The sequence below is a fragment of the Sorex fumeus genome, unplaced genomic scaffold (genome assembly GCF_029834395.1).
Source record: "Sorex fumeus unplaced genomic scaffold, SorFum_2.1 ptg000051l, whole genome shotgun sequence".
Lineage (NCBI taxonomy): Eukaryota > Metazoa > Chordata > Mammalia > Eulipotyphla > Soricidae > Sorex > Sorex fumeus.
In genome coordinates, this window is record NW_026606108.1 from 17,121,847 (window position 1) to 17,144,743 (window position 22,897).

General features: G+C 38.5%; 1 protein-coding gene across 1 annotated transcript in view; it reads left to right on the forward strand.

The window, feature by feature from the left end:
- LOC130033044 (PH-interacting protein-like) overlaps positions 1-20,860 on the forward strand; it is a 145,354-nt gene extending 124,494 nt beyond the window's left edge. Inside the window, exons 2-3 of the mRNA XM_056124747.1 lie at positions 20,237-20,294; positions 20,659-20,860. Coding sequence (XP_055980722.1) covers positions 20,237-20,294; positions 20,659-20,860 — 260 coding nt within the window. The remainder of the gene's footprint in view (positions 1-20,236; positions 20,295-20,658) is intronic.
- Positions 20,861-22,897: the final 2,037 nt, after the last annotated feature.

The following is a 22,897-nucleotide window of genomic DNA, read 5'->3' on the forward strand; positions in this document are numbered from 1 at the left end:
TCCTTGGGGCAGGGAGGGCTCTCACCCGACCTCCCTCTAGGGCGCCCTGAGTGAAACAGCCTGGAGTGTAGTCCGGTGGCATGGCTATGGTGGGCATCATGTTGCTCCCTTCTGGGAGAAAGAGCCGTGTCTTCCCTGTACTCTCTTAATCCTCAGTAATTCCTTATTCCTGTGGCTAATGCAGTGATATTTTCAGTTCAGAAAGTCATAACAAGCTTTAGCCTGAAACAGAGGCACAGTATCACATAAGGAGAAGCCATATAGCACAGTGGTCCTTTTGGGTTCTGAAGTTAGATATTCTGCTCCCTGTTTGCCTGTCTGTACACGATCTTGAGCAGATTGCTAATCTTAGTTAGCCAGATGCTAAAATAGGCCTTGTAATAATTCCTACCTAGCTAGAGTTGGTGGGCAGATGAAAGGAAGTAAGTCATGAAAAGCACTTGTTCCTGGCAGCTACTGGATCTACATGAAATGCAATCATTCTTGAGAAATGCTTTTTATCTGCTCACCAGCCCTGTCGACCCTTCCAAGCTCTTTTCCTGCCACTTTCTCCTCTTACTAGCCAGAAAGTGCTGGTTTCCTTGTCCAGTTCTTCGTTACTCCTCTTCAGGTTCTGGGCTGTTCCCATGATAACAGATCAGGTGCTTTTTCTCAAACTCTGTTTTGCATCTCAGTTTGCCTCTTCCTTTCTTAGAAAAGCTTCAAAACCATCATTCACCTAAATTAGTTCCCTGTGTCATTAGTGAGCCCAATGCCATACTTAATTTGTAATATGCTTCATAGTGAATTTATATATCTAATTGTATATTTGTTTAATGCCTGCCTTCCATTGAATGTGTGAGGTTTCATACAGTTTTCCCAGTGTTTGTAAATCAGTGCAGATGTTAAATGAAGCATGAAGAATGGCAGGAACTTAGAACACGGGATCCGCTTAAGTGAACTAGGATCCTTGACTAAGACAGTAGTTGGGGCTAACAAATAGGAGAAACATTTATGTTGCATATTAATGCTGCTTAAGTAATTTACTACTTCTTAAGTTTTTGTTATTTGTAAAATATTCTGTTAAGCCTATTATGCATAGGGTTGATTTTTCAAAACTCCTAAAAATTAGATAATATTATGAATTCTCTATTGTAATGTGTAGATGTGGAAGAACTGAAATTTTAACTTCATTTGACTTTGGGTCGAAATTACTCTCAGAAGCTAACATGCACAGGTTTTGTACTGGTTTGACTTTGCTTTTCACCTGCTTTTTCCCAGCTCTTATCTGGTTCACTCTCTGAACCTCTTGATGAAAATTTTTGGGTTTTTTAAAGATAAGCCTTATTGCAATGTCACTGTCACTGTCCTCCCGTTGTTCATCGATTTGCTTGAGTGGGCCCAGTAACGTCTCCATTGTGAGACTTGTTATTAATGTGTTTGGCATATTGAATACATCATGGGTAGCTTCCCAGGCTTTGCTGTGCGGGCAAGAAACTCTCAGTAGCTTGCTGGGCTCTCCAAGAGGGGCGGAGGAATCGAACCTGAGTCGGCCTGGTCAGCCTTGTGCAAGGCAAACACCCTACAACTGTGCTATCACTCCAGCATCGCAATATCATTAAACATAAATGGATCTTATTTGTATATAACTTGGCGGTTTTTGACAAATGGATAGTGTCATCCTTACATCAAGGTATCAACTGTTTCTAGCACCATAAGAAGTTCCTTTCTGCCCCTTTAAGCAAATGCTCCATCTCCTAACCTTGGTTCTTTACTCCTACTGATGCCTGTGTTACTTTTCTTTTGTATTGAACTCAGAAATGGAGCAGAGTGTTTTGTGATTCACCTGTTTGGTGCAGATATCCTAATTCTTTCTCTTTATTTGGGTAGTAGTGCCTGCTACATTGGGTGTGTGTTTGTGGGGGGGCATACTACATTTTCTTTTTATTGATTGATTATTTTGCCATACCCTACGGTGTTCAGGAGTTATTTCTGGCTCTGTGCTCAGGATCAACTCCTTGTGGGCTCAGGAAACTATATGGGGTGCCATGCATTGAACCCAGGTTGACCATGGGGGAGAAAAGTGCCCAACCCACTGAGTTATCACTTTGTCCCATGATGCTACATTTCATCAACCATTTCCCAGTTGCTGAGTTGACTTGAGATTTAAGTGAATATGAATAAAGCTCCATGAGCATTGATGTTCATGCTTTTATAGGGACACATATATTTTAAGCAGCAATGTAAATGTATTTGAAAATGGACACAGACTTGGGCTTTAATGAGCTTATGTAAGGGAAAACTTTAGTGAGAACCATTAGGTAATTTTTAACCCTATGTGATCTCTTTCAAATGGAAATTTTATTATTAAAACATTAGGACTTTGAAACCATAAAAGTCAGTATCAAATAAAAAAGAAGTTCTTTAAATACCTTGGAAATTTCTTTTCCTTGCCACAGAATCACCTTTACTCCTTTTTCAACTAAATCAAAGCAATGCAGAATAGAATAAATTTTCACTTAGTCAATATTAGCTGAAAGCTTTACTTAAAATACAGCTGGGCAGGATTGACACTTTTGCATTGTTCCTGGCTGTCTTTTTAAGCACAAAGAAATAAAATAGTGTATAAGCTGAAGTTCATACATTTCCATGTGCAGCTGCAAGTGGGAAGGGGAAGATGACAGTTCTTATCCATAATACATGTTTTCCGTGGTGCACTGCTATGGAGCTTTGTCAAATTATAGAGTCTGCTTACAAAAAGAGAGAAATATCCAATAGTTAACTAAAAAATGCAAACCAGCCCATTTTCAAAATACATATATACAGACTAGAAATACTTCACATGTATTCTATTTTCTTTAGGACTTCTTAGTAATGAAGAATCAATGGAGATCAGCTGGCCCCTAAATTCAATGCAAATCTCATTCTCATTCGATGTGATGTAAGAAAGACAAAGATAGATTAAAATGAAGGATGTTACTACTGTAAAACATTTATAAGTTCCAAAGTTGCCTGTGTTTTTTTCCCCTGATTTAACAAAAAGGCAGTGAAGTAGCATTAGCATCCTGAAACTGAGCAGCATGCTTTTTTTTTTATATCCTTTGTTCTTTTGTGCACCCTATCTTTGAGGAGAGAGATATTTTTTTTTTTTTTTTTTTACATTTTGGGTCACTTACCTGGCGATTCACAGGAGTTACTCCTGGCTCTCCACTCAGGAATTACTCTTGGAGGTGCTCAGGGAACCATATGCAATGCTGGGAATACAACCTGGGTCCACTGTCTGCAAGGCAAACACCCTACCCACTGTGCTATTGCTCCAGCTCTAAGACATGTTTCATATAAGTGAATGATCATCAGTCTTTTGGGTTGTAAGATTTTGTGACAAGATGGGGTTTATTCTGGAAGCAAATTCTGAAGAGATTACAAAATCTTGATGCCCCCGCCACTTTCCTTTACATTTTCTTTTTATTGTTTGTTTTACTTTCATTCCTTATACTTATTATTCACTTTTTGTAATTTTTGGTGTTTTTTCTTTTCGTTCTCAAAGACTTGCTTTTAACTCCCAACTTACAACTATTTTTTTTTATTTCTATTAGTGAAACACCATGAGGTACAGTTGTAGACTTACAAATATTTGTGCGTGGGTTTCAGTTATACAATGATCAAGTACCCATCCCTCCACCAGTGCCCATTCTCCACCACCACTAATCCAAGTATTGCTCCCACATCCCATCCCCTCATCCCACCCTGCCTTTGTGGCAGAGCACTCCCTTTTGTTCTCTCTCTTCTTTTGGGTGCTGTGGTTTACAACAGAGGCAGTGAGTGGCAATCATGTTCGGTCTATAGTCTACTTTCAGCATGCATCTCTGATCCTGGGCAGATCTTCCCAACACACTTTATTTGGTGTTATCTTCTCTTTTGAGCTGCCTTTACCCCTAGAGTGTGCGACTGGCCTCCAAGCCATGGAGTAAACCTCCTAGTATTTATCTCAGCTATTCTTGGGTATTAGTTTCCTATTTTGTTACTTTATGCTTCCCAGATGAATGCAATTTTTCTATGTCCTTCCCTCTCTTTCTGACTCATTTTGCTTAGCATCATACTTTCCATGTAGTACAACTTATATGTAAATTTCATGACTTCATTCTTTCTAACAGCTACATAGTACTCCATTGTGTAGATGTACCAAAGTTTCTTTAACCAGTCATTTGTTCTCAGGCACTCAGGTTTTCTCCAGTATCTAGCTATTGTAAACAGTGCTGCAATGAACTAACAAGTGCAGATGCCACTTCGACTATACTTTTTTGCCTGTCTGGGGTATATTCCCAAGAGTGGTATTGCTGGGTCAAATGGGAGCTCAATTTCTAATTTTCTGAGAATCATCCATACTGTTTTCCAAAAGGGCTGAGCGAGTCAGCATTCCCACCAGCAGTGAAGGAGGGTCCCTTTCTTGCCACAACTGCACCAACACCAGTTGCTTTTGTTCTTTTGGGTGTGGACCAGTCTCTGTGGTGTGAAATGATATCTCATTGTTGTTTTGATCTGCATGTCCCAGATGATTAATGATGTAGAACATTTTCTCACGTGCCTTTTAGCTATTCGGATTTCTTCTTTGAGAAAGTGTCTGCTCATTTCATCGCCCCATTTTTTGATGGGGTTGGATGTTTTCTTCTTGTGGAGTTCAACCAGTACTTTGTATATCCTTGATATCAACCCCTTGTCGGATGTGTATTCAGAGAATATCCTTTCCCATTCTGTAGACTGTCTTTGTATTTTGGTCACTGTTTCTTTTGAGGTGCAGAAGAGTCTTAGTTTAAGATAGTCCCATTTGCCTATCTCTGTTTTCACTTGCTTAGCAAGTGGTGTGATATCTTTGAAGATACCATTAGCTTCAAAGTCATGGAGGGTTTTGCCAACTTTGTCTTCAATGTACTTTAGGGATTCCGGTCTGATGTTGAGGTCTTTAAGCGATTTTGATCTTACTTTTGTACATGTTGTTAGGCAGAGATATGAGCTCACTTTTTTTTGCATGTAGTCGTCCAGTTTTGTCAGCACAATTTGTTAAAGAGGCTTTCCTTGCTCCACTTCACTTTTCTTGCTCCCTTATCAAAGATTAGATTATCATATGCTTGGGGGGAAGATGTCAGTATATTCAATTCTGTTTCATTGGTCTGCAGCTTTGCCTTTGTTCCAGTACCATGCTGTTTTAATTATTACTGCTTTGTAGTAGAGTTTGAAGTTAGGGTGGTTGATCCTCCCATTCTTTTCCCCCAAGAATTGCTTTAGCTATTCGTGGGAGCTTATTGTTCCATATAAATTTCAGGAGTGTTTGCTCTATTTCTTTGAAGAATGTCATGTGTATCATAATAGGGATCACATTGAATTTGTACAGTGCTTTGGGAAGTATTGCCATTTTGACAATGTTAATTCTCCCGATCCATGAACAGGGGGATATTTTTCCATTTTCTCATATCCTCTTTTATTTCCTGAAGTAGCATTTTGTAGTTTTCTTTGAAGCTCCTGAGCTGCTGTTTATTTAGAAAATAGTGTACCGTTCCTTCAAGTTTGAGTGAGAGTTTAGCTGGATAGATTATTCTTGGTGAAGCATTATTTCAATGAGTTTTTTCACTATATCCTGCGAATGCCTCTGGGCTTGGAGGTTTCCTCTGATAGGTCTGCTGTGTATCTAAGGGATGCTCCTTTGTATGTGATTTCCTTCTTTGTTTTTGCTGCTTACAGTATTGTGTCTCTATTGGCAGCATCGATCATTCTAACTATGATATGTCTTGGAGTGTTTTTGTTAGGGTCTCTTTTAGCTGGCCCCCTTCGGGCTCCTTGAATCTGAATGGCTGCATTGTTGAGCTCTGGGAATTTTTCAGTGATGATTTGTTTAACCGTGGCTTTTTCATTGGGATTGCTTCCCTGAGCTTCTGGTACTCCAATGATTCTAATGTTGTTCCTCTGGGGATCATCTCCTAGGACTCTGATTGACTCTAGAGCTATGTTGAGGTCCCTTGCCATTGTTTGTTGTTGCTTGTTGGCTTGGTGCAGCTGATCTTCCAGCTCACTGATTCTGTCTCCAGCTATGGTCATTCTACTGTTGAGGGCACAGACTGAGTTTTTTATTTCATCTACGGAATCTTTAATTCGTGACATTTCTGTGCCTAGCTTTCCAATTTCTGCTCTCTCTCATTTCTTCCCGGATTTTCTCGATTGTCAGACCCATTGTTTCTTTTATGTCCTCCTTCAATTTACTGGATATCTGTCTGACTGTGTCATTGAGTTCACTGAACATCTTCATGACTTTGTATCTGAACTCCTTGTCAGAGAGGTCCCTTAGGTGAGTAGCACCCATGGAGGCTTTTGGACTCTTTTCATCGTCCTTCCCACGTGGTGGGGATTTGCGTTGTTTCTTCACGTTGATGTGTAGGTATGGGGACTAGATTTCTTGGTATGATTAAACTACCTGTGACCATATGAGCGTTAGCCTGCCTAAAATTAGGCCACGCCCACATCTACCAAAGCCATGTCTGCTTCTAAAGAGGCCATGCCCCCACAGGAACCTGGTGTGTGTGTGAGTGGGTAAAGACTGGGTGGGGAAGAACATGGGCACAGCCTTGGGGATGAAGAGGCAGAAGCTCAGGGCTGTTTTTGTCCCAGGGTCCAAGAGGATGCCTGGGGTGCTTGCATGGAGAAAGACAAATCCCGGGTTCGAATACCAGTGAATAAACTGACCTGGGTGGGGAAGAAGACCAGCACAGCGTTCCAAGTTACAACTCTTGGAATATGGAATTTCATAAAATTGCAATGAAATCTCCAATTCCTCAGATAGATACTTTATATGATGGATAAATATTTAGGGTAGTTGGATGCTAATTAGAAGCTATTTAAAGATTATTCAATGAAGATAACTAGATAATAAAGGGGTGCAAATTATAAATTCTTTCACATTAAGTACAGTATGATTAGAAAAGTTATACATTTTAATGAATGATAATATTGAAATCATTTAAAGCTCAATCTTGGAAAGAAAAATGCTTTGAGTCAGTCTTGAATTCCTCAAAATATATTGTTGTAGGTGACTTTGCCCACACGCAAATCAGTAGTATTTTACATATTAATTGGTATTACATTTCATTGCTTTTTACTTGCTAGAGGTTATTGCAATGAGAACTTTAAATGTAACATATAATGTAAATATATCCACCTTGAGAAGAGAAGTTTGTTTTCTTGGGAGACTCAATTCTCTATTTTCCAATACCCTGCTAAAGTCAATTGCTTGTATGTTTGATATTAATCATACACATTCCATTTTTATGTCTAAAGGCATATTAATTTTGAAGGTAGTAGTTTTAATATCTCTGCCTGAAATACACAAAAAATTGTATCACAGAATACCAATTAATGAAAATATTATATCTATAATAGGAATTATGTAATTTATTATAATTGGTATATTTAATTAAAGTTTCAATATAGGGGATCTGATACAGGGGGAAGAAGAAGGAATACGGACTCTTCCTTATATTACATAGCAGTTGCTTTAGGCATTTGATTATATAGAAGAAGAGATAGCATGGTGTGAATGAGGATTGCTTCATCATTTACCAGCACCTACGTGAGTGGTTCCTTCCTTCCTTCCTTCCTTCCTTCCTTCCTTCCTTCCTTCCTTCCTTCCTTCCTTCCTTCCTTCTTTCCTTCCTCCCTCCCTCCTTCCCTCCCTCCCTCCCTCCCTTCCATTCTTCCTTTCTCCCCTTCCTCCCTCCCTCTCTCCCAACCTCTCTCCTTCCCTCCCTCCCACCACCCCTTCCTCCCTTCTTTCCTTCCCCCCACTCCCATTTCCTTAATGAAAAGTACAGGGGGCAAGTTAAGAACAAAGAACACTTAATATACATTGTGGTCCAAGACCTGATTTGTATTATTTAAATGGGCATAGATCTTATTCTAATTTGCTTATAATTAAGGCCATCTTTGATGGCTAAAGAATCACTCTTTATATTCCCATCTCGGGTCTTATGGTTTAGGTGGTTATAAAAAGAGTGAAGAGTCTGATTACATGAGAGTTTTTTATTTCTTCTATTTAGAAAATAAATGTATTAGATTATCAATGGCTGGAGTCTACTCCTTTTGATCTGAAAAAAAATCTTTGACTTAACATACCTTTAACTCACTTGGGAAAAAAATGTGGATCAAGAGAGGTGGAAGGGGCATTTGTCCCAAAATAATTCCCTCTTCTTCCACACCTACTTAATTAAGTCAATTTCCTGTGTTGTTTAATCATGGTCCTCATTGAGTATAGAACTTGCCAGCACCGGAACTGGCTGCACATAGTCCATTATACGTAAACTGAGTTTTCAGAGTCTCGTGTAAAGAAATATCCATTATCTACTAATATGATAACACCACAGGCTTTTGCTATTAAATCAAAGTCCTGGAAATAATTATGTACCTGTATGGTGCTGGTTCTGCTAATCATCAAACTTTATTCCACAGGATTTGATAAAAGGACAACTTTATCTTCAATCCTGGAAATGCTATCATTGTCTCTTGAGTTTACATTTGGGCAGCCATAATCCCATTTACCTACCTGTACAGGCAGCAATATAAAAAAAATCTAACCAGATTTATGCAACTCAGAGATTAGAGATATAACAGTTTCGTGAGGCCCTCTCCAGTGTGGCAGATACTGATACTCACTGGAAGCCTAGAGAAAAGCCTTGGATGGCTTTGGGTCATGAGTGTTTTAGATTTCATTCACTTCTATGGTTGCCTGTTCGTTTATGGCATAGTAAATTGTTGATGCCAGCTGGCTTTTGGACCCTTGGATATCATATGATCTTAAGGATCAATTTTGGTTTAAATTTTCTTTACAGTTTCATTTCATAAAATATGTAGATATTTGGTGATGAGAGCAAAGTGAGATAGTAGGACCAAATGCCTAGATCCAGAAAAAGCCAATTTAAACTGTTTCTTTGTATCATAACTCCTGCAGAGCAGTGTGATAAAATCATATAATTACACACTGCTGAACCTTTTCTTTCTTGAAACATCACCTGAGTAGAAATCAAGAAGCTGATGACAGTGATGCTTCATCTGTCTCTGTGTGTGAGCTAAGTTGACTGTACCTAGTTGTTTCACCTTTTAAAGCTCTCCAGAATAAAAACTTCTATTTCTCTTAATGGAAAAAAAAACAACACCCAGTGTACTGTGACATGTTTGTCAAATTCCATTCTTTCTTTATAATTTATTAAGAAAAGACATAAAATGTTTTCAGAAATTAATGAAGTTTTTTAAGACACATGCCAAATCTACAGTTCCTTGTTTCTGTTGTAATTTGTACCATTTCTTGGAGATTTTTACTATTAGTTTTTCTTTCAGCTCCAAATGAAGTCACTTGTAAAAAACAAAACTGTGCTTTTCAAATGATCAAATCTTCTATCTGCCATAAGCAAAATGTTTGCTAAGATGAATAAATATTTCACTACAAGAATTAAACAAGATACTTTAAAAAGGACATTATAATAATGAAATACAGGTATTAGTATTAAAGATAGGCAATAATCATTTCAGATATTAAACATACTAGAGGTATCATCAGAGGTGTTAAGTACTGTATCACAAGCAACAAAACCGGAGACTAACACCCAGGAATGGCTCAGATTAGTACCAGGAATTTTGCTCCATGACTTGAAGGCCAGTCACATGTGCTAGGTGAAAAGGAAGCTCAGATAGAGAAGAGAGCACCAAATAAAGGGTGTTGTGAAGACCCTCCCAGGGTGGGAGAGACATGCTAAAAGTAGTCTATAGACCAAACATGATTGCCACTCAATGTCTCTCTTGCAAAACACAGAACCCAAAAGAAGAGAGAGAGAACAAGGGGGAATGTCCTGTCACAGCAGCAGGGTGGGACAGGGGGTATGGGGGGTGGGAGGGATGCTAGAACCCATGGTGGGGGAGGATGGGCACTGGTGGAGGGATGGGTACTTGATCATTGTATAACTGAAACCCAAGCACAAAAATTTATAAGTCTATAACTGTACCTCATGGTGTTTCACTAATAAAAAAAATGATTAAAAAAATAAATAAATACTATATCACTTGCTCACTTGGAATCCTGTTACTCATTGATTTGCTTGAGCGGACTCTAGTAATGTCTCCATTTGTCCTTGTCATGTGCTAGTGTAGCCCAATGGCGTCTGTATGCTCCAGGAACATGAAGAGCCTCAAACTGTTCATTCAGGATCTTGACGAAGAAGTCTGACCATCTCGTAGGTGGGCGGCCATGCGATCTTTTTACGTCCCTTGGAATCTAGTCCGTAATGCCTCTAGTCCAGCATTCATCTCCAGATCGCATTATGTGTCCAGCCCATCTGGTTTTCGACACCTTGGCAGAGCCTGGCAAGCTACCCGTGGCATATTTAATATGTGAAAAACAGTAAATACAATGGGTCTCATTCCCCAGCTCCCCTGAGAGAGCTCCCAATATGGCAGTGTTAAAAAGTATGAGCAAGGAGAGGCTGATAAAATCTCAAGGCCGAACTAGGCTGCCAAAACGAAGAAGTACTAAAATGACTGTATTTTCAATGCACGTACACTGGCATTGGACACATCCATCAAGGACCTGATGGTGCAAGTGCAAAAGATCAAGTATGACATCATTGGTCTGACCGAGACAAGAAGGCATCGATCACATCATGCCATTTTTGACACTGGAGAAGAACTGTTCCTTGGAACATGCGACAAAAGAGGTGTCAGTGGTGTCGGTGTCCTTGTCAGGCATTGAAAATTCTGTATAGTTAATAGGAATAGAACATTGTACTACTCTATTATCATCAGAATATTACTGCATCTAATATTCTCTACTCAGTATAATCAGCATAATTTTGTTTTATTTTATTTTGTTTTTGGGTCACACCAATGATTCTCAAGGATTACTCCTGACTCTGCATTCAAGAATTATTTCTGGTGGTGCTTGAGGGACCCCAGGATGACAGGATTAACCTTGGATTTGCTGCATGCAAGGTAATTGCCCTAACTGCTGTATTATTGCTCTGTCTACAATCAGCATAATTCATATTAATGAAATATTTCTTAAAAATCTGTGACCTGCTATCCAAATTTGGGGATAGTTCCTTCATTGTGATTATTTTTCCCTTTGTTTTCCAGTCTTAGTTTCATTCTCTTTTGAATTGCATGTTTTGTTGTTGGCATTGTTTTCTCTTAGAGTACATTCTTGAATAAATATCGCTGGTTCTTTTCATGTCTGATAAGGCCCTTTCCTGCTTTGCACGCTTGTTAAAATATTGGCTGAACATAGAATTATATATTACCAATTGCCTTACTCACCTGAGCTGTGATTGACTCCATCATTAATATTGAGAAACAAAATGTGAGATATTATTGTCAATACTAAATTGTTTTTTGGTAGTGAACATATTCTTCTTTCTCTGGAAATTTCTTTTTGTCATTATTCTGATTGGGGTCTACATCCAGCTATGATCAGGCCTTACTCCTGTCTCTTCACTCAGAGATCAATCCTTGTGGTGCTTTGGGGATCATATGAGATGCTGCAGATCAAACCAGAGACAGTCTCATACAAAGCTGTACTATCTCTGTTGCACTGTCTTTCTGGCACCAATTTTCTTAATTTTTGCATTCTGAAGTGGCATTTTTAAAATAAGTTAAAATAAAATTAAAATATTTATGTTGAAATATTTTTATTTTTTAAATTTTTATTAGTGAAACACCATGAGGTACAGTTGTAGACTTACAAATTTTTGTGCTTGGGTTTCAGTTATACAATGATCGAGCACCCATCCCTCCACCAGTGCCCAGTTCCCACCTTCAATGCTTCCAGCATCCTTCCCACTCCCCCACCCCCCATCCCACCCCATCCCTGTGGCAGGGCATTCCCTTTTGTTCTCTCTCTCCTTTTGGGTTCTGTGGCTTGCAAAAGAGGCATTGAGTGGCAATCATGTTTGGTCTATAGTCTACTTTCAGCATGCATCTCTCATCGTGGGAGGATCCTCCCAACACCCTTTACTTGGTGCTCCCCTCTCTGAGCTGTCTTCTCCCGCAGCATGTGCGCTGGCCTCCAAGCCATGGAGTGAACCTCCTGGTACTTATCTTGGCTATTCTTGGGTGTTAGTCTCCCATTTTGTTACTTTATATTCCCCAGATGAACGCAATTTTTCTGTGTTTGTCCCTCTCTTTCTGACTCATTTCACATAGCATATTAATCACATTTTTATGATTTAACTCTTTTCAAGCCAAAAAGACCAGGATCTTTGACATTAGAATTATTAATTTAATAATTGTATAATTTTCTTATTCATAATTTATTTTTATAAAACTTTGCCAGAACACAGAACAAATAGATGCTTGAATACTTGTAAACAAGTTTGTCTTTGTCATTATTATTATTATTGTTTTTTTGGTTGTGGGAGGAAATGAAGGTATGGGAATTTGCGCTACCCTTGACTGCATTCAAGAGCTTACTCCTGGCTCTGTGCTCAGGGATCACTCCTGGTGGGACTCAGGAGACTATCATGATAGAATTGAATCTGGATCAGCCCTCTGCAAGGCAAATGCCTATCTCTCTGGCCCCTACTCAGTAAAGTAAAGTAAAAGGCCCTCCCGTTGATCATCGATTTGCTCGAGCGGGCCCAGTAACGTCTCCATTGGAGACTTTGTTGTTACTGTGTTTGGCATATCGAATACTCTCGGTAGCTTGCCGGGCTCTCCGAGAGGGGCGGAGGAATCGAACTCGGGTCGGCCATGTTGGCTGCGTGCAGGGCAAACGCCCTACCGCTGTGCTATGTATTTATATTTTTCTATCACTAGTTCATTTTCTGTCTCTTTCTCCTCTTTTCTCTCTCTTTCCCCCTTCATTCTCTTTTACCCACAAGCCACTCATCCACCTTCAGTACATCCAAACACATTTAACTATGCTTTTTATATTTACCTTTTGGGGGGTTAATACTATATATATGGTATTTATAGATATTTAAAGTGTATAAATACTTATTAACAATGGAAAAACGGTGCATGTTTAGTACACAGGTTTTTGTTTGCTTTATTGTTGCCACTGCCTTATCATAGACCATGGTTTTCTGCTCCAAAATTGGTTTATAACATTTTAAAAATCTTAATATAATGTTAACATCCCACTTTTTGCAAAAAAGTATGGTATACAATCTACAATGATTGTATAGTGAAGTAGAATATATACAGAAAAAAATTGCCTTTGTTTCCCTCTGAGTTATCATTTTTTACCCAAATGCAAGCTAACTATCCTAAATATGTTTCTCTCTCTTGCATTTTTTCTCATAGTGAATGTTGGAGATACCATAGCTTATAAAGTAGAGCTACTATTCACTATTTTGATATACTGCTGTGTGGACCTAATATAATTGGCTAACTCAGTCCTTTATTTGGAGTGCAGGCAGTTTGGGCTATACCTGACAGTGCTCAGGACTTGCTCCTGACTCTTTGCTTAGAAACCAATTTTGGCAGTGCTTGGCGGGACCATATGTGGCATCAGAGATCAAACCTTGGTCATTGATATGTAAAGTGAAAGCTTTACCTGCTATCTCTCTGGTAACACTAATCTAGTCTTAATGGCAATTTACATAGATTTTGGTGTTTAACTTCCACAAAAGAATGATAAAACTTTTAGTGAATAAATTTGTGTTATATAGTCTGTATAACTCTAGATACAGAACTAGAACTACTGAGTAAGATAATTCTAGAATTTTGGCATTTGTGTGAGATGTTTAATTTTTTTTTTTTGTCAAGTTGCTTTGTAGAAGGATGCGTTGTTATTCCTGCGAACAATGAATGCTTGTTTTCTCAAACATTTTTCAGTGCTGGGAGTTAATTAACTCTTTTTTGCTATTTGCTGTTCTCATAGGTTAAAAGAATGGCTTTTTTTGTTTTAGTTTGCAGTTTTTAATTGTAAGTACATGTGAACACTTTTCAAATATATTTTGTGACTGTGGTTCTGTTTTTCTTGTATGAAAAATGACTTTTATGCCTTCTGTCCTCTTTCTTTCTTTCTTTCTTTCTTGTTTTGTATAGAATATTAATATAGACTATTAATAATTTTATATTTATAGAATACATAATTTTATATAGACTATTAATAATTTTGTCTGTCATTAAGTATTCCTCCAATTGTGGCTTGTAATATTTTATTATTTTTATTTATTTATTTATTTTGCTTTTCAGGTCACACCCTGCGATGCTCCAGGGTTACTTCTGGCTCTGCACTCAGGAATTACTCCTGGCAGTGCTTGGGGGACCATATAAGATGTTGGGGATTGAACCTGGGTCAGCTGTATGCAAGGCAAACGCCCTACCTGCTGTTCGATTGCTCCAGTCCCTGGCTTGTAACATCTTTAAGTGATTTTTTCTTTCAGTGTTAACTTAGACTGGCCTCATTCTAGGATTATGTGTGTATGTGTATATAAAAATACACACATACACATATATATGTCTGCTTATCTACATTATAGTTATATATACATAATTTATAATATATGTAATAATTATGCCTATAGTTAATCTCTCAAAGCTGAAGACTACAGTCATCAAGTCTATTAGCATTAAAAAGGAAAAGAGCCACTTGAATTCTTTTTCAGTTCATTATTTATCAGAAATATAAGTCTGAAGTCAAAAGTGTTTTCAGTTTAAGATAATCCTCTAGAAATTGTACTGCACATCCTTAACCTAAATGAATTACTGCATACTTTCACAAATGAATGCTTTCATGTGCCTATAAATTAAGCAAGAGGCAACTAATTAGGTGTCTTTAAGATGAACGCCTCACATTGCTTCTCTCAAGGTTATATCCCTGAAAAACTTCTAAGGCTATGAAAAGCCAAGAGCTCTGAAAAACATTTATTCTGACTAACTGTACCAGGGCTCTTTATCCATAGCAAGGGTAGCTGTGCCTTAGGTGTTTATTCTCAGAGATGAGAGTAGGAAGAATCAGGTCAAGGTTCTGCTGAGTATAAACTATGTATCTTGGCAATGCTCTGTACTAGTGGCCTCTTAAGCTATACAGCAACTTCCTGGGCAGTTGCTTATTGTGTGCAGCATTTGGTATTTGTTGCCAGTTATGAACCCAGGGACTTCACACACTTGAGACCAACACTTCACTGTGGAGCTACTTTCCTGGCTCTTTGCCTACTTCATTTTATCACCAATTTGAGGTATTCTGTAATTGCTTGAATATCACAAGTCTAGTAAACAACACAAAGAAGACTGAAGCAAAAGTTTATAACTCCATAACCCTGGGAACTCACCCTTTCTTACTTATTGCCCCTAATGATTGTGATTAAAGATTCATGAATGAAGTAGTAGGTTAACTGAGTTTAGCTCTTCCTGTCATAATTAACTCTGTGTTTTCAGAAGTTTCAAGTCTTTAAGAAAATTGCTAACAGTTTGTGTGCTAACATTGTTTTTCATATTTAAGGCAATTAAGAATTCAAGACTCATACAGAGTCTTTGGAAATAACAGCTTTTAATGACATTTGGGCAAATTCATTAAATTCTAAACCTCTTTCTGTTCTAAAAAGTGATATCAAGAGTGGAATACTTTTGAAGAGGTTGGAAAAGTTTTTAAGTGAATGCAAGCTTTCAAGAGTCACAGTTTTTTGTCTGTTTTTATACCCTCAAACTCCTAAAAGTATGCAGTCCATAGTAAGCACTCAAGAAACTATAGGGTTGATAAGTAAAAAATGAACTACTTGTGTGTTTGTCACTCTAATTGTCCCAATGAGACAATACAAATAATATTATTTATTTTTAATTTATTTTAAAATTGGTAGGATGATAGAGAAGACTGCTTTAAAAGTTTTAATCTTTTATCTTGAGATTTTTAGTAAATATTCAGCATATATGTGCTCCTGTGACATTCAATTTCTTATTATCCCCCAATCTTTTCTGCTTTTATGTGTCTGAGAGATATCTTCTTGCTTCTCATTGACTCAGCAGGGTGGGGAAAAAGACCATTAAAATTGGTGGTAATTTTTATTTGAATTTTCTTTTCTTTTTTTTTTTCAAATTTTATTCGTAATTTACAAAGTCATTGATAGTTGTGTTTTAGACATACTATGTTCTAGCACAATCCCACTTTTCAATGTCATCTTCCCTCCACCAGGGATCCCAGGTTCCTTCCCACCTGCTGCACACACACCACACCCCCACTCCCCCACTATTCCCATTTCCAATGCCCAGCCTGCCGTCTTGACAAGCACATTATTTTAAGTTTGATTGTTTAAGTTTGGATGTCATGTTTTCAGTGTTGTTGATTCTATGATTTGGATATTTAATGTTGTATATTATTTTACTTGCCAATTAGTGATTTTCAGATGCCACTATTTACTGAAGGATAGATTTTTGTTTGGCTGTTTGCTTTGGTTTGGTTTCTGCTTTTTGGGTCACACCAGATGGTGCTCAGGGCTTACTCTTGGCTCTGCACTCAGGAATAACTCCTCCTGGGTTTGGGGACCATATATGTGAGTTCACAAAAAGTGTGGCTGCTGCATGACCCATATGTTTGGTGGCCAAGAGCCACCTCCGTCCTCCTCAGGCCTCCCCAGTGGGGTGGGGGAGGGGGGGCGGGGAGTGGAGAGGGAGGGGGGGGAAGGAAAAAGGGAGGGAGGGAGGGGAGGGGAGGGAAAGAGGGAGGGAGGAAGAAAAGGAAGGGAGGGAGGGAGAGAGAGATGGGGTGCTACAGTTTGATGGTGAAAATGGCCCATTTAATGAAGAGGTGCTAGCATACTTATAGAACATCTGAAGAGGGTTGAGGTATAGGACCTAGGTGTGATTGATCATTTACAAACAATATATTTGGCACAGGCAATTCTCTTAGGGAGATTAACCCAAGGAGACACTCTGTCTCCCAGGGACATCTACATTGCTTTTGCCTTTCCTTCTAGTTGTTAATATGTTAAACAATATGGGCTGGAGCGATAGCACAGCGGTAGGGTGTCTGCCTTACAAGCGGCCAACATGGCCGACCTGAGTTTGATTCCTCCGCCCCTCTCGGAGAGCCTGGCAAGCTACCGAGAGTATCTCGCCCGTATGGCAGAGCCTGGCAAGCTCCCCGTGACGTATTCAATATGCCAAAGCCAGCAACAACAAAGTCTCCAATGGAGACGTTACCGGGCCCGCTCAAGCAAATCGATGAACAACGGGAGGGCCTTTACCTTTACCTTACCTTTACCTTATCAATACTAGCAGTTGTTTGGATAAACACAGTAAGAGACAAAGATCCCAAAACAGTAGTACTCTGGGTTCAGAGAGAAAGCAAGTCTTTTACTGTAATCCCAGGCCAGTTGTTTTTCCCCATGGCGGTCCTTTCTCTTAAGTCATAATAGCTTGCATCAAAACCATGTGTTTATGTTTCCTAGACTGTCCCATTTTGATGCTGGGGTAGCTTCACCACTTGCCCCACATACGTCCCAGTTCCATGGCAGGACGTTGCTTTTGGAGTGTTAGGAACTGCAGCAACTGAAGCCAAGTAATTATTATATATTATATATAACATTTATAATATTATATATTATATAACCGAGTCAAGTAATTATTACCAAAGCCCAGTAGTAGATATATTTTATGGTCAATCAACTCCCAAATATTCGGAGCATAGCATTAACAGTCTTTTTCTGCAATTAACCAAAGAACATTGTTCTATAGTTAAATATAAAAAGTCTATATCTACAAATACAAAGCACTTCAAATACAAAGCACTACAAATACAAAGTCCAGAGTTACCAGGAGGTTTTGGCTTATAAGTAATCAAGACTGACTTGGGGAACTGTGACAATGAGAGGTAAAGCACAAAGGAAAGGTTAAAGATAAACTAACTAAATTAGGGATGCTAGCAAGAGCACAGTAAGATTCTCTGGGAGGAGGAGAAGAGGCAATTCACTGATGAAGCCTAAGGCACTTAGCGTTAATAACCAACAATATGGATGCCAGAGATCCAGCTGAGGTAAAGCAAACCTTCTACCTGCTGTAACATCTCTCTAGTCCCAACTGAAGGATGACTTAAAGTCACATAATTTTTAAATTATTTTTTTAATTTTAAAAAAGAAGTCAATGGAAAGTGACAGTTTTTAATAATGGAAAACAACATTGCTATTAGCTCACAGTTTTATGCTTGCTTTGTAACCATTGGTTTTATGGGGTGCTCAAGGAGCACCCTCAAGAACTCCAGCCTAGAAATGATTGGAGATCTAAGCATTAACACTTAGGATTCCCAATTCTAAGAAACTGAATAAATAAATTTCGACCCTGGAGTGTAGATTATAATAAGCCAAAAAAGTAACATATCATGAGTTTTCAGCATTCAGAAATATTATATATAATGTAGCTATTTTTTAAACCAATGAATATAACTTTTACATTTATGTTTGTTTGCAATGGAAGTTATACAGGGAGAACTGATATATTTTGTCAATTTTGTAAGAATTTTGTGAGAAATAATATTATTTTTTTAAATTGGTAATGATCGACAGAATTGGGTTCTTGCTAGAGTTAGTTTTTAATTGAAGTTAAAAAATTATTTTTTATAGTCAGAGACACACACTAAATCATTAAAACATATTAAAAATAAAAAAAATTAAGTCTCTAAAGACAAATGTGCTGTCATCTTTGATGAGCTTCGCCATAGCTGAAGCTCAGGGATTTGTCATTTAGGTCAATGTTTTTGTAGAATGTCAATCAAATTTACTCTCAATAATAATGTAAATATAGTTCACTGTGTTTTCTTTACAGTACTAATTTGGATTTTTGAATATGAACATTTCTTTGGTCTTATTTATCAATATGGAAATAGAACTTGGCTTACTGTACAACTCTAGAGACTTTCTCTGATTACAGATATGCATGTGTCTTGAGCATGAATGTGCAGCTACCTCACATGGGTGAATGATGAGTTGCATTTGGGATTTAAATCATTGTTTTGTAACCTGACAAGATGCTTTGACAGACTGTTAAGACTGAAGCTACTGTGAAACTGTTCTCTCATTTACTTTCCATTGCTCAATTATTTTGAGCCTTACCCCAAACAGGGATTCATCACCTCCAGAGAGACGTCAGAAGATGTCAAGATGTAGATTTGTCTTTTTTATCCTTTCCTTGCAAATGAGATTCAATTGTCAAAATGACAGAAGATTCAAGCAGGAAAGAAGCCCCCAGTAAAATGTCAGAACTTCATCACTGGGTGGATTGTAACTGGCACGTTAATAGTGCTCATTTGTGTTGGGCTTGACCTCAGGCCAACAATTTGGCTTCTGGACAGAAATTGCATCATAACCAATCAAACATATGGTATACATAAATTATATAGAGATCTAATCTAAAAGGTATGAGGCAGGTTCATTAGATCAGCTATTGATTTGTCCTTTTGGAGCTTCAAAGAACTTCTCTAGTGTATAACTTTTAGACATGGAAGCCAATAAACCCACAAGAGAAGTGTTGCTGATAGTGACCTCATTATGCACTGTGTTTAGATAATGACTTGAGTCTTGCAGACAAGATTTTGATCTTGGAAACTGCATAGAAATCCTTCTGAGCTAGGTTTTCCTGTGACAGAAGAGTAATTTTATGCTGTTGCTGTGTGCAGCAAAGTGAAGTTCATTTGGTTAAGCAGGTCTTTTACCTGACCTCATTTACTCTGGATGGTGATGCACCTTTGAATCTCATAAATTAAGTAACATGTGTGTTATAGATGCAGTGGTAGATTCCTCAGTGTTCCTACCAATTCATTCTTAGCTTAAGTCAGCCCTGTGGATTTCATTCCATCACCAAGCAGAAGTCTTAATGGGTTCATCATTAAACCTTTGCCTATGAAATATCAGTACTTCAGGATAAAAAAAATCCACTTTCCTGAGGGAACGTCCCCATCACCTTGTATGCAACGGGAAAATGACACTGGGGTCAACTCTGGCTGCCTTATTTGGAGAGTGAGGAAGTTGCTGACAGCCAGGAAGGATGTAGGACAAAAGAAGCCAAATTCCTAGCCCTGTCCTTATGCAAGTAGACCTTGCATCTTGGAACCACAACTAGAGGAAGAGGATTTGCATTTTCTTTCTGCAGCACAAAAATGTGGTTATTTTTTTCTTTTTGTCCTCCTTATTACAGTTTAAGCTAATGTTTCTGTTACTTACATTCTAATTGAGCTAGAGTGGCTGAATGAACCCCTATTATAATTGCTCATTTGTGATGATGACTATTCTAATTTTAGTTTTTGAGAGGATAAAAGCATTAAGAGGAACTTTTTCAAGCAGCACTGAATGGCAATTGTATGCATCTATGTAGCACATTGATGTGAAATGTTTTCTACCACTTTTCCATCTCACCAGCTTCTGTAGCAGGAGGGGAGTTTGAGCAAGAACTTTTTTAGCTCAACCCCCAAGTTTTATTGTGTCCCTGGGGTTCCTCTCTCTTAGATGCATAGTGCCAAGTGCTTCTAGATTTAGGACATTGATAAAAGTGAGGTTGATGATATCAGAGCTCAGAATCTATCAGTCAGTTTCTATCTAAAGTTTTGCTATTCTAAAATATGCCCCAGTCTAAGCTGAATAAATCACTGCAATCCTGCACCTTTATCTTTCTCTCCTGAGCACACTGTCCTCTTCTTCTCTGTATTTTTGTCTTCTTTGGCAGCTGTATGTTCTGTGTGAAACTAGATGAGTTCCTGGATATTGGGACAGTGGAAAGACGTCACCTTGCACCAAATAAAATCATGAAGCCTCTTATGCTGGTTTTGGGACTCTCCAGTGACAGTTTTAGAAATGGGGGCATGCCTCCAGGGTATCATTTAAGAAGCAACAGTACATCAGGAGCAGACAGGCTGGAACTGGGTTAAAATACAAAGACACAAAGAAGAAGGACCCTGAGCCAAGTTGCTTCCACCACAAAGGACCAAGACTTGACCTTGTAGGGCCCCTTCTGACATATAAAATGAGCTCCAAATTGTCTGCTTAAGAGAGATCCCTTGTCCATTGACTCTCGTGCAGCATTGGTCAGAGTTCACCATGTGCAACCCTGTCTCATTCAGTCTGTGTGAGTGGATGGGTTGTGGGGTGGCAGGGAGGTGCTTTGGGAGTTGCCAGCAGCAGCTCATCAACTAAACTCACAGCAGCACAGGAACAAGAAACTCAGAGCCTTGGGGCAGGAAACATACACAGATTGTGTTCTGTGGTCACAGAGGTGATTCAACAAATAGAATGTGGTTGTCAAGGGCCTGAAGTAGGACCAAAAGATGCCCAGGACAGTTCATTTTTAATATTCTGAGCAAATTTCTTCCTCCCTGTACTCTTCACTTAGAAGGAAGTTGCTCAGAGACATTTCCTGATCTCATGCTGCTGTTTCACAGGCAGCACGGATACTGGAAAGCCAATGGCTATAAGACAGCAATAGGGGCATTATCAGAGAGAGAAAGACAATGAATCTGAAAGCAGAAATATAAATCAGACAAAATACAGGAGGAAATAAACAGAAAGTTGAAAGACACTGATCTTGGATTGTGTGGAAGGGTGATGGGTAGAGGACTGGAACACACCTGGAGATGCTACTTAGGGCTGCTCTCCTAAAGGGTTGCCAAGGTTGCATATTGCAGTGGTCAGGGGACCAGGGAGTGCTGGGGATCTAACCAGGATTGGCCATTGCAAGGCAAATGCTTGCAGCATTCTGGGAATGGGGGTGGTCAGATATCTTTTCTTTCCAGATAGGTCCAACAGCTTCCACACCCAACCTCCTTTGACATGAAAACAGCACAGGTCCACGGCTCCTGGAAAGTGCACATGGCTGCATACATGAATACAGAACACCTCAAATTTTATAGTACTAAAAGCCCAGTAGAAGCATAGCAAATTTGATGGGAAATTTGCATAGAATCCCACCAAGCTCAATGAGCAAAACCAATAACACAGATAGTTCAATGAGTACCATCACCAGTTCAGTAAAACCTCCCAGATAATGACTTTAGTAACAATATTGTGAACTATAATAATCACAAATTGATTATTATTGATATAATTTTATGATAATTCCATTTGCTATCTTGTCATAAGTAGCTATATGAAGTAAATTCATTTGTGCCCATTGGGGGGGGGGGGCAGTGTTTCCTACGTGTAAACATTTTATACTTGTTTTACTTCATTCTTTGAACTCAGTAATATTTTGTAGTTTTAATGTGGTATTTTTGTATATCCTATAATATTTGTCCCTAAGTGCTCTATATTTCTTCTGATAGTCACTTAAAATTTTATTTTCTAGCGTTTTGTTGCCAGTGAATTACAATAAAATTGTTGCTTTGTATGCTGACCTTGTTTTGAGACTTCCCTGAATTCACTTGTTAAACACTTTCATTTTGTAGATTCCTTCCAGTTTTCTTCATGTGTGTTCATGTTTTCTGCAAGTGTCATATTTTACCTTTATAACTTTATGTATTTAGCTTTTCTTGACTATTTTCTTACTAGAATTTCTAGAACAAAACTAAATAGAAGGGGTATCTTTTTTTGTCTATTTTCTTTGGGTCATACCCAGCAATGTTCAGGGGTTACTCCTGGCTCTGCACTCAGGAATGGCTCCTGTCAGTCCTCAGGGGACCATATGGGATAATGCAGATCGAATCCTGATAAGCTACATGCAAGGCAAACCCCCTACCTGGTGCACTATTGCTCTGACCCTGAGACATCTTTGTTTAATCCTGATTATAAGCCTCAGGCAAAATATTTATGATTTCACACACACAGACATGTTAGCTACAGAATTTTCATGGGGCATATATCATCTTCAGGAAATTTTCTTCTATTGTTAGGTAAATCTGATTTCATTTATTTTTTTAAATTTTTTATTAGTGAATCACCATGAGGAACTGTTACAGACATAAACTTTCATG